Source organism: Anabrus simplex, chromosome 3, assembly GCF_040414725.1.
Source record: "Anabrus simplex isolate iqAnaSimp1 chromosome 3, ASM4041472v1, whole genome shotgun sequence".
Taxonomy (NCBI): domain Eukaryota; kingdom Metazoa; phylum Arthropoda; class Insecta; order Orthoptera; family Tettigoniidae; genus Anabrus; species Anabrus simplex.
The window spans coordinates 99,382,927-99,396,589 of NC_090267.1; the positions used below are offsets into that span (position 1 = coordinate 99,382,927).

General features: G+C 35.8%; 1 protein-coding gene across 1 annotated transcript in view; it reads left to right on the forward strand.

The window, feature by feature from the left end:
* The window catches only part of Nrx-IV (neurexin-4), a 283,385-nt gene that overhangs the window by 134,651 nt on the left and 135,071 nt on the right, over positions 1–13,663 (forward strand). Inside the window, exons 11-12 of the mRNA XM_067142634.2 lie at positions 2,095–2,254; positions 5,802–5,927. Of these exons, the coding sequence (XP_066998735.1) occupies positions 2,095–2,254; positions 5,802–5,927 (286 nt within the window). The remainder of the gene's footprint in view (positions 1–2,094; positions 2,255–5,801; positions 5,928–13,663) is intronic.

The following is a 13,663-nucleotide window of genomic DNA, read 5'->3' on the forward strand; positions in this document are numbered from 1 at the left end:
AAATTATGGAGAACTCGTTTTTAATTGTGTGACAAAATTTTCTTTCTCATTACGGGTATATTTCATTTTAAAAGTGATTACGATACTAAATACTCTCTAGGATTATGATTGAAAAAATCAATTTGGTTTTATCTATACTAACATTATAACAAAAAAAGTTTGAGAGTTTGTTCACATGTGTGAGATAATCTCAGGAAGCACTCAATCGATTTCACTAATTCTTTCGTTATTAGAAAGTTTATTTGTTCTTGATTATTATAGGCTATATATTATGATAGCTTATCAAGGAAGCAGATATTTAAAAAAAAGTAGAGCAAGTCAGAAATCTTGGTCATTGAAAACCCTTAAAAGAGAGTACGCCACCTGAGCTATTATTATTATTATTATTATTATTATTATTATTATTATTATTATTATTATTATTATTATTATTATTATTATTTATAAGTTTCATTTTCTGTATTGATTGGATGCACTATACAGATAAGACATGTGTTCCACCTACCAATACTTATTTATTATAAATGGATTTACATTAGTACCGGTTTCGGCCTTCCACGGCCATCATCAGCTAGTACATTATAATATTACAGCCATTAGACAGTATCACAAAGATGTTATTATGTTTAGATCATCTGGATGTCTAATGGGGATGAAAATAAAATATATTGTAGTAGTGTGGGGTTAAAATATCTATGATCATGTTGTAATGAAGGCTACAATAAATTAAAACCTATTGAGTGTACATTGGTTTTACTACAATATATTTTATTTTCATGTCCATTAGACATCCGGATGATCTAAACATAGTAACATCTTTGTGATATTGTCTAATGGCTGTAATATAATAATGTACTAGCTGATGATGGCATGGAAGGCCGAAACCAGTACTAATGTAAATCCATTTATAATAAATAAGTATTGATAGGTGGAACACATTTCTTATCTGTATAGTGCCTGAGCTATTAGTCGTGTTAAAAAATGGAACCCACCAAGTTAACTTAAAATTCAAATTATTTGCATTAAAAAAAAAAAAATCATATGCATTTTCTTCCTAACTCGACAGCTGTGGGTCCTAAGTTTTCAAACATCTGAAGGTGGCCTTCGCAATGGTGTCTTGCAGAGTATATTGCCCTTGGCATTTGTAGCAGTCATTCTGCATCTTCTCCAGCATTATCCCAGGATCGTGTGCCACCCAGTAATAGCAATTATGTGCCTGACAAAACTATTGACATAACAGTCGAGGCCAATCCTCATGCCTACCCAACTTCAATCCCCGCACTCCATTCTACAGTCGCAATATTCAAGTGCCAGCTCCTGGATGTGTTGGGGTTTTGATAGATGGAAATTCAATTTCTCCTCTAATATTGTGTTTATCATGTACTTTGAGAGTCCACTTTCACATACTGCTTGACGTGTTGATTTAGTCAGATTGCAGTTAAATATATCCAGCACAATTGTCGCGTTCTAAGATCAAGACATGGGTAGATAGCCCTTCTTCCTGCATCCTGCCTGAACCTGTGGTCACTAGCTTAGCGTAACAATTTTTTATTGCCTCCAGATAAGTTGTGCCATTCTTTTCCTTCACTATAGGCCACGATTTCTAAATAGAGCAATGGAATACCACACTTCATCACTGCAGCAACGTGTACTTGTACTTGCTCTCTAACAAACGGTTGACTCTCTTTGCTATTGCTGCACATACTCTCCTATGGCCACTGTCTGTACTACCGGTGTAGAAAAGTTAAAATCCTACATAATGACATTTTTAATGTACTCGCTATTTTCATGACAGTTCCATTAATATTAAAATTTCTACTGCCATTAATTAATGCCTAGTTGATTCCTGCCCATTCAGTTTCTAAACATGTGTGTCCAGCATTTTGAGAGAATGGTCAGCATCATGAAGTTTAAGATGGTATTGTAATAAATGCAAAGCTTCTGAGGAAGGCTTTCTGGTCTTGTACTCTTCCACATTATAACCTCACTGTACTTTTAAGAGTGTTAAGAATAGCTTTATAGGGTGTAAAGATTTTGTATGGTGCATACTGCATACATTGTGCTCTTGTTAACATATACTTGGTTTTTCCACAGGAATATTGTTGTAAAAATGAAGTCATATTTGATTCATGCCAAATGATTGATAGATGTAATCCAAATCCATGTAAACATGAAGGTCTATGCAAGCAGAACTCCAATGAATTCTTCTGTGATTGTAGGGACACAGGATATTCAGGGGCTGTGTGCCACACATGTAAGTAATGCAATATTTACAGCAGTTGCTAAATTGCTAATACCTACAGTTTAGAATAAATTTGTGTGCTAGTGGCCCATTGTAGAACTTTAGTTCTTTACTATTTTTTTTTCTAGGCAGGCAAGCACATTTCTCTTGTGGATATTAACTTTTTGAGTAGGATTAATGTACACTGTATGTCCAGCACTGGCTCATTACACAGGCAGTTCAAAAAACAGTAAATGTATGTCTGACACAGCACGATGTTTAAAGCTTCATATCTCATTAACTATCATCTTAAATATGCATTTCTTGTATTATTTCGATCTTCCTGTCATGTCTGGATCAATATTGGAAGTGCTGGAAATCTCGCTGATATCATTGAATTTGAGCAAAGTATCCAATCACTGTATGCAATGAACTAAACTCAGTATAAAAAGACCATAGTCAGCTACTCCCACCTACTGTAGAAAGTATAAACTAAATTAAAATACGTCCTGGTAGATGCTGTGTGAGGTGTGGGCAGACAAACGGACAAGATAATGGAAGAAAGGAGCAGTTATCTAATGTTAAGGTTGGGTGCTTCCCTGAACCTGAGCACCAGTTGACGTCCCACTTCGGAATCTATTAGGGGCGAGAGGGTGGGAAGTAGGGGATAAATGTTTCAGGACTTTATCTGTGAAGCATTCATCAAATGTGGTTTGATGATGCCTGGTCTGGATGGGGACAGGAAAATCTATGTTGGGGGTATTGCAGGTACTGGGGTGACCACATATATGCTTAGCTAATGTATTGCTAGTTAAGCCAATGTAGAAAGCTGGGCAGGAAGTAATGAAAGTAACAGTTCAGGAAGTGGCCAGTAGAAGAGGGTTGAAGAGATGTTGACGATATTAATTTTATGCCTGTATATCCAGTAACAAGACCTGCTGTGTCAAGTTTATAGTGGACTTGCCACAACATAAATTGCGCACTAAATCCGAGGGTTGTTTTTTCCAAGGTCCGATCAGTCGCAAAATTAAAACCACAGTGAAAATCAAAAATGTTTTATTTGCGATATGTAGGTACACCATCCAGCTACTTCTCTACATAGTCACCACTCCGACATGACATTTGTCATAGCGTGGTACCAACTTTCCCACACCCTCGTCATAGAAGGCAGCCACCTGTGCTTTCAGCCACTTCTCTACTGTGGTGTGCAGCTCGTTGTCTGTACCAAAATGCTGTCCTCCTAGCCAGCGTTTCACGTGAGCAAAGAGGTGAAAATCAGAGGGAGCCAAGTCCGGGCTGTATGGTGGGTGATCAAACACTTTCCATCAAAAACGCTGGAGCGTCTTTGCTGCAACAGCAGTGTGTGGCTTAGCATTGTCATGAAGAAGGACAATGCCTGATGACCCTCTTCGCTTGTTCTGAATTGCCCTTCGTAGACTTTGAAGAGTCACACTGTATGAGGCTGCAGTGATGGTTGTGCCACGTTCCATGAATCCCACCAAACAAAACTCATTTTTGGTCTCAGAAGACAGTAGCCATATGCTTTCTGATGGAGAAGGTTCGCCTGCACTTCTTTGGTTTACTCAGGGAATAAGAATGCATCCACTGTTTGGATTGCTCTTTTGTTTCTTCATTTTCAAAATGTTCAAAATTTCATTTTCGTCCCCTGCGACAGTTTTGTTTAAAAAAATCTTCTCCTTCAGCATGGTAGCACTGGAGAAATGTTAAGGCGGCACCCATTTGCTGTGTTTAGTGATGGTTGGACAGCATCTTGAGAACCCATCTCACACAGAGTTTGCAGTACTGAAGTCTCTCTCTCACGTTGATATAGAGAACTGAGGTTGACATTTTGGGGAAACTATTCACTCAACACAGAAATTGTGAACCAACGATTTTCTTGTATTGCCTGATCCACTCTCTAAACAAGATCATTGGTTGACACTCTCTTCCTTCCCTGACAGCATGCATCATGAAGTCTGTAGGTGCTGCTTCAAAGTTCCTGCACATTGCCGTACTCTGCTGTTACTCATGAAAGTTTCACCGTACACATTACTCATTCGTTGATGAATTTCAGCTGCATTGCACTCCATGGCATGAAGAAATCGAATGACAGCACGCACTTCACACTTGGCGGGAAACTCGGAACTGACAAGTGCAACGTGACACGGTCAACGGGCATACTAGAGACACTACACAACACATTTGTGCAACACCTCATTGAATTCTCACTGTGGTTTTAATTTCGTGACTGATTGGACCTTGGGAAAAAAAAAAAAAAAAAAGGAGGCTCTCGTACCTTTCACGGGTCAACTGGAGCCTCAGTAGGACTTGAAAAATGTATTAGATGCATTTCTATTATTCTTTAAAGACAAAGTTACTAACCTACCCGAGACAAACGTATATGCAGTCAAGGTCATGTATTCTGATGGGGGGGAAGAACATGTATGTGTTTATGGTTATTTGTAGTTTACTCAGGAGGTGAAACAGAAGATGTTCTGTGGGGTCTCCGCTGTAATAGCTGTATGGGGAATTTCATTTGCTGCAAAGAAAATTGTATGAAAAGCCTGTCTACTCGTGTTATGAGTTCGAAGTTAGACTTTGCATGGAATAACATTTTGAAGATTTCTGCACAATGCTGGACCTATAATAATCAGAGTAGGAAGAAACTTATTGTATATGTTGTAAACGATTATATCCTATTATGAAGTATCTATCGATGTATTTTTTTTTATGCCACTACCGCAGAGAAATGAATCGTGGGATTTTCTGGCATACTGCACCAAAACATGAGCTGAAGTAGTCTTAAATTCTCTGAAAATCATGTTAAATTTTGGTTCTGAATTTATATTGTGTGTTGTATCAACTCACAGAATGCAGAATCATAGTGAATTTAATTACCACCTGTACAGATTAATGTAGCATTCAAATACTGGCTCAAAGGATTAATAATAATCTATAGCCTCAGTTACTGGGTTGCAGGTCTTAAAGTTTAGAAAGTTTGCATACCATTTGAATATTCTAATTTGCTGCCATCTGGTTCCTAAAGTTAAATTAATTTTGTTGGGTGACACAGTGTGTTACACCAATGGTTTTTTAACATGACATATCTACCGTATACCTGTAATATGAATTGCCAAGATTTCTCCCTTCCTTCAAAAATTGGCATCTTCACTTGGGATTGAATCTACAACCTTCACTTCTGATCCATCAAGGCATATCCTCTGGATATTTAGGTAATTTTCCTATTCGAACGTAATTTGTGCGATTCTTTAAATTCCTCTGAATACGTAGCGTTATGTCAACCTGTGTCCTATTTTTTAAGAGTACATTGAGAAATAACCTACAGATTTTTTGTCCTTTCTTGTTCTATTTATAATGTAGCTTTACTAATCATCGGAAAGTTAAAGTTTAGAATATTAACCTATTTTGGCCCTCTGTCCAATGTGCTTGATTGTTGTTGTTGTTGTTATTGTTGTTATTATTATTATTATTATTATTATTATTATTATTATTATTATTATTATTATTATTATTATTATTATTATTTACTAATCTAACTTTTTTTTTTTTTTTTTGTCAGCTCTAAATCCTCTATCATGTGTGGCTTACAAGAACACAAACGCTGTTGGTCAGCAAGCGGAAGTTAGTATAGATGTTGATGGAAGTGGACCTCTTCGACCATTCCCTGTCACGTGCAGATTTTATGGTGAGTTCCCCTCATAAAACTAACATGATAGAATTGTCTGTGTTTTTAAAATAATATTAAGGATTTTTTTAGCTTTGAAAATTTACATTTGAATGTTTGAAGCTGATAATATTCAAGCACACTATTCTTTCAAGTGATTTTGAATCATTTGGTGGTAAATAGATTAACTTGAAATTGTACATGGAATTTAAACCATATGAATTTCATCTTTTGTGGTTAAAATATTTCAGTCATTGTTCAAAGCTTGAATTGCAGTTATATTGATGAGAAACTGAAAGTTTCATAAACTGTGGGGTCACCTTCAACGTTAAGTCTTGTAGCACACTATTTAAAATGTTTGAGAGATTTTTTTTTTTTTTTTCTTGCGTGTGCTTTAATTTTAAATCGGTAGTCTAACTGAATGGTTTAAATAGCTATTTAGAGCACAGTTGTTGAGGGGTATTTTTTAATGCACGGCTCGCAGAAGGTAGAAAATGTAAAATCTCAGGCCTTGTGCCATCTTTTCTAAATATTGTATCTACTCGAATAATAGGATTCATCCCACATTGTGAGATAAAACTAACAAACAGTTAAATTTAAAGGGGAGTATTGCCCTCCTTTTACGCTCCCGGCTTTTACGTATTCCTGTCTTTTACAACATTTTTTGTTGGTCCCCTGAGATTTCCTATGCTCACAATGTATTAAAATCCTCAAATTTACGTTTGCGACATTTTATGCTTCCCGCCACTTATGCCACGACAGGCCATTCGAGAGGAAAAAATTTGAGGTAAAATATTGTCGCAACTAACTTAAAATGCTTTGAGTAACCATGGCATCTTGATTAATTAATTTCATTATGTTCCGTATTGATATCTACCATATATCATAGAAAGAAAAGAAAGATCCATCTGATCAATACTTATTTATTAAATTTCTTAATAACAGAACTGGTTTCGACTCCTCACAAAGTCATCTTCAGCTGCCTTGTACATTTACATTAGATTACATATTCTTAAGTGTTATGCCTTGCCAGTTGAAAAGATTGTATTTGACAGTCATCAAGTAGTCATGTTTCAGAGTGGTTAGTCCAATATTTGTATACTTGAGTCTGTTTGAAGACTTAATACACATATTAAAATGATAACTATTTAAACACATTAAAAAGATCACAATACATGATAAAAATATTTCTATGTACATATATTCTATTACCGTGCAAGTTTTACGGGTAAAACATGTTCTTAAAACAACTTTGTCATCTTTCGTTATTATGATTCGTCTGATGTAAAAAGATAATGTGCTCGAGTTCAGCTTTGTTATATTCTTGTAATGTATTGCATCTAGGCTTTATACTTTGTCAGATGAAAGAAAGTGTGTCAGAAGCTGAATTGACATTTTTTAAGTGAATAGTATTACGCTCATAATAATGGTATGTCAGGTAACCTAAAGCTTATGTTAAATGACCTATTAATAGAGGCACCTGTTTGTGTTGAAAATTTTTGCCTAATTTTGTCATTTTTTTACAGTTATTTCGGTATACTTTTAGCTACTTTTATTTTATTTCGTCAATAATTTCGCAAAATTTTATTTCCACTTTTCAGCTATATAAACTTAGTTGATTGCATATTTGCAGTATAACAATATTGTATTTTTGCATAAGTATATAAATACATGAGTTACACTTCTGCTTAAAACACAATATTACACATTATATCAAAACATGGAAGTTTGAAAAAATTGTATCAGCTATCACTAACAAGTATGGCCTAGCCTAAGTACATAATTTACACATCACTCTGAAAAAGACGGAGATACCACAAGTTCCATATTACTGGGTGTCAGAGCTGTTCGCCTGTCAGACATTACATTACAATACGTTGAGAATGCCCTCTCACTATCAACATTACTGACAGGGATCCATAAAGCCTTCACTGCAGCTTCCACAAAATGCTCTTATTCTGGTTTCAGGGAAAGAAGAATGGCAATCACATCAATATCTCTACCTGCTCTACATGAACTAGTAACTAGATCCCTAAACACAGTGTATGGTTCAAGGTATTCTGACATTGAAAGTCCTCGTAAGATGGGAATTTGTTTTATTAGACAAGAGAGTTCACCATTATCTAAATCCCCTTCCATTATGCTTCTTGGATCAAACAGTTTACCAAGAGAAGAAATGATAAACTTTCCTATGTCAAACTATATTAATTGGTTCAGCTTTTTCAGGCTTGCTCTACCTACAGATTGAAACAAAGATGTTAATTGTGTCTGCATTGGTTTAGGTAGTTTGGAAAGTTTATCCAAGGTTTTCTCGAAAAAAAAAAAAAAAAAATGCGTCCTCTAGTAATTTAAAGCCCTTTGAAAGGTCACTAAGCTTAGACTTAAGTACGTGAATTAATGGCATGTTGGAACTCTCTAATGTGGGCAGCAAGTTACAACATTTTGAGCAATGCTCAACAAGAAAAATAGCTAGGTAATGAATTATTGTTACTTCATTTGGGGTCAAGGCTTTGAAATAGTTCACAGCAACACTCTCGTCTTCAATAGTTTCAACAAAGTCTACTAGATCATGAAGATATTCTCCGAGGTACTCAACACTTTTAAACCACGAGTTCCACCTGGTGATCACAGGAATAGGGAAAAGTTTAGCTTTAGTGGGTTCGTCTTCATATTTCTGCTTCAGGAATTGAATGTATGCATGCTTTCTCTTTTGTGTATTAAGGAAGATGTGTTTTGCCTGTACAACACATTGGTTCAAAGCACTAAGTTCCACGGCCTACACACTGCCCACCAAATTCAGTTTATGAGCCCAGCACTGCATGTGTACCAACCCGTCTGAAACTAGAACCCTAATTGTGTTTATACACTTGCCCAAGCAACGTGCTGAATCTGAAGTTATAGAAACTACATTCTGGTACCGAATTTCAAGTTTGTGAATTACACTCATAATTGCTTGTGAACATTCTGTAGCATTAGCATTTGCAATCACTTTCACTCCTCCTACAAATAACTTCTGAACTGTATTATCGCCACAACTAAGCACTTTTATCAGAACCATAAATACACATTGTCCTTTTTTTTATCAGTAGTTTCATCACAAAGAATTGAAACTCTCTCATCTTTCACAGCTCCTTTTCATCTTTCCTCCTCCTCTTTGATGATTCGAGGTACAGAACCTTCCCTCAATCTTCCAGCTATGGGCAAGTCTCCAGCACCTTAAAAAAATCAATAGGCCTAATATTAGGGGCTATCTGACATTTGAATTAATTTAATGATTTATAATTGTAAGTAAATGAGGGATCTAGCATGCATTATCTAGGCCTAAGTATCATTAAACAAGAAAACTATAATAACCGTACAAAGTTATCAGAAAAATATAACCTCACATCTCTTCCTCAGAAAAAATTTATAGTATTGCACAAACCTGGTATATATTTCTCCATCCACTCTCTCAGCTTCGGATGATCAACTTTTTCCAGTGGAATATTTGCCTCCATAAAAGCTCGAGTTGTAGATAAAATGAATGCGTCTTTATCGTATTTCGCTCGTTTTGCTCCTGAACTAGTGTCTGTGGGACTAGCTTGTCTTCTAATGCCTGTCGTCGTTAGCGCCTTCTCCTTGTTCTTCTTATGTGAAACTCTGTTATTAATATGTTTCAGGCATGTGTCCTTTCTCTGCCACTCAATTCGCACATTGCAGTATTTGCACATCAGTATCTTTCTAGTTTTGTCAAACACGTAAAATCCTTCTGATGCAAATTATTCTCTTTCTCGGTCAAAAACTGTCACAACCATTTTAATAAACTGAGCACAAAATAGAAAATTAAAAGCTCCGATCAGCGGCGATTTTCAACAGGCAAGAGGAAACACACAGTGACGTGTTTACACGTAATGGAATACCAAGGATCGATGAATACGATAAATTTCTCGCTTCACAGGAAGATAATTTAGCGATAATCGATATACTATACCGTAGCTTTCAATATATATATATCGAAATGGTACAAAGTCAATTGTGGCATCGATTATAGGAATTTATAGCCACAAATCGCCTCAAATCTTCGTCGTAAACTTCAAATGATGCAATTCCAAATAATTTCGTTAATTATTTCGCGAATTTGCTTAAACGTAAATAGTTTCGTGTTTTTGAGCGAAATTTGTAAAATTTTGCAAAAATTTTGCGATTTTGCGCTTTGTGAAAAACAGGTGCCTCTACCTATTAAGCATAAACTACATCAAGTACACCAAATACAACACAAGGTAAAAGTACACTTTAAGATGCAGGTGTCTAGTTATAAAGTAAAGGGTATAAATATTCATGCAAGTTTATGCTGAGTTCGTATGAGGCACTTGTATCATTACGTAAACCTGCTGAGTTCGTATGGGGCACTTTGCATCATTACATTATATTTACAAAAAATCCAACCACTATATAGCTTGCAAATTTTCTAGTATTGTTAAATGTGTACAGATTTGAAGATGAGTGTGTGCTGCTGGAGTTGTTGATAATCTTGAAACCATTAAATGCAGATTACACTGCCGTGTAAAAACAGTTGTTGGTGGCTCTTTTTCGGTCTGTGATGATTGATAATTATCTGTAAAGAGTAAATTAAATAAATTTAGAAGTTTATAAGTGTTCAGAATGTGTCTACTTGTGTGTGCATACGTAAAGGTTACTTACTGTTGTTGAGTGGTTGAGAAGCGTACAGCCTGGCTGTCTGGCGTGTACTGTAGTGTGTACTTCAAGTGTTAGTATCTGTCGCTGTGAGGGGAATGGAGGGGTGGGTAGGGGGAGTTGTCTTGTGTGTAGGGGCAGGGTTAGGCGTGTCCGTCACCTGCGCTGTGGTTTGCGTGTGACGTTGTTTGTTGATTGTTCTAAGATAGTAATTTTTTACAATTGGGATAATTTTGTTAAATAAGATATTGGTTTTTTCGGTTATTTCATTAATATTGAAATTGGGGTTGGTATATTGATCTATTGTTATGCATAGTTCTTCTGTAATATTGAGTAAGGGTCCTTTGGAGTTTGTATTTAATATTTTCATATCGTTATCTATATTCGTAAAATTGTTTGTATTCGACCATATGTTGACCTATCGCCGAAAAATGATTGTGCTTTACAGCATTGATGTGTTCATTGTATCTGACAAAAAATTTCTACCGGTACGTCCTATGTAACTTGTTAAGCAATTATTGCAGCTGATTCAGTAAACTCCAGAGCGAAGGTATTTATTGTTATTATTAATAGTCTTGGTATTATGTATGATTCTATTACTATTATGCATGGTCTTGAAGGCTATTTCGAGATTGTGCTTTTTGAAAATGTTAGTTGATGGGTATATGTGTGTGTTATTGAAGGTGAAGGTTGCATAGTCCTTCGTAGGTTTGTCTATTTTTAATAGTTTAGTTTTGGGTCGAGACTTGATCTTTTGAATGATTGAATTAACTATTTCTTTTTTGTATCCATTTTTTCTTGTTTTTTCCTGAATCAGATGTATCTCTTCGTTGAAGTCTGTTTTTGATAGTGGTATGTTGAAGGCCCTGTAAATCATACTGTGATACGCTGCTTTTTTATGGGAGTTGGGGTGAATGGAATCTATTTTTATTGTGTTTATTGTATGAGTGGGCTTGCAATAAATTTTGAAGGTCAAATGATTTTCATGTCTAATAATAGTCAGATCGAGATAATTTAATTTGCAGTTACTCTCAGATTCTTTTGTAAACTGTATATGTGGGTCTGTGGTGGTTATTCTGTCCAAAAGGGTGTTGTCATTAGTTAATCTGTTGTCGATGATGACAAAAACGTCATCAATAAATCTGCACCAAAAAAATATTCCATTTATTTTGCTGATTGAGGTGTGTTCGAGGTGGTCTATGTATATTTTGGCTAGTATACCGGAGGCGGGAGACCCCATCAGTAAGCCTAGTTGTTGATAAATATAAACAGACGAAAGGGTAAGTGTTTTAATACATTCTCCATGTTTCTTTTTTACACCCACATTCCCTTCAAAAATACCTTTCCTAAGCATTCACTCTCCTCTTGTTACAGACTTTACACCAAAAAGGTCTATCAACGTCAATATACCTTCAACTTTCGCTCCTCAAGCAAGATAAATAAGACTATAGACAGCCAAATACCTTTCCTTGTTCCCACAACTACTTAAAGGAGACTGTTATCTTATCGTAATACATTCGACTTTCATTCCTTCAAGCCAGTTAAATAAGACTGTAGACAGTTGAACGGCTACCTACTTAAGAAGACTGTTGTCTTATCTTAAATTACGAAATTAACATCTTTAACAGTTTATCAGCTTTATTTTTTCTTATCCTCCAATAGGAGTATTCAAGGAAACACATTTCTATTTCATTATAAAGATTGAGCTGTTTATTGCTCTACCCTCAACAGGTTTTGGGCGCATTGACTCCGGAAAGTGTAATCTTATGAACTTGTGACATGCAGCTTGATACTACGATTTTAACCAAGGGCATTCTAATAATTTTATGTTAGACAAACACCTAAATTGATATCCTCTTTTTATGATTTGTAAGAACAATCAGGACCCTGATTATTCACCATACAGGTTTGAGTGTGAAGCTGATGATGCCCCTTAATATGGGCAAAGCGTGTCCCTTGTAACAATTTATAATAAGATTTAATTCTTAATTTACTAGATATCTTGGTATTGAATAGGTGGATATTAAAAATAACACTTGTAACATACTTTGTATGTACGTACATTTCAATACGGCCTAACATGAGAATTATAACGTTTATATGGTTGTACTCGTAATTTATGTTATATACATTAGAAGAGAGAACAGCAGTAAAGAGGATACGTCAAACTTCTTGAGAATAATATCCACTACCAGAAATTATTATATACTTAAATATTGTATGTATGTATGTATTCATTAGACTCTTGTGCTTTTCAGCATTCAGGTCTCTGTGTGAATGAACTAAACGCCTCTGTAGTCCTCTGTAACTAGCTCTGTGGGTGCCTCTGGTTCTGTGCCCGTTGCCTTGAAATCATTAACAGCCAACTCTAACCATTGTCTCTTTCATTCCCCTGCTTCTTTTAGCCTGTGTTGCAAAGTCAGTTATTCTCCTCTTTATCATCATAGTTTGCGTTGCCATGCCGAGTAGCTCAGACCGGCCTTCTGAACTCAAGTTGGCGTGTTCAGTCCCAGCTCAGCCTGGTGCTCATAAACCCTAACCTCATGTCGTCAGATTTACTAAAACGTAAAAGAATTCCTGTGGGACAAAATTCCAGCTCCCCTACATCTCCGAAAAAAGAAAACCCATAAAAGTAGTTAGCAGGCTGTAAAATTATTATTATTATTATTATTATTATTATTATTATTATTATTATTATTATTATTATTATTATTATTAGTATTAATTTGTGTTCCAATCCCACCACTGTGGCAATTCATGCTTAGGCCTTCAGCCTCATACAAAGTATTCATACTAATATAGGCTTTTTGTATCTTCATTGCCATTGCCCTCCTGCTGTTGTTCCCGCTTATTCCTATGAGCATTCATTCTTGCTTCGGTACCTTCATGTCTGTAACCTCTGCCATATCTACCATCTTCCACTTCCATACAGCTATCTTCTTCTTGGCCTTTTACCCAATTGTCTGCGGTTAACACTAATGTAGATTAAGCTCAGTTTTACGGCCAGATGCCTTACCTGACACCAACCCTAAGTGGAGGAATGTATTCATTATTGTGTGTTTACATGGCTGTTGGTTGTGTGA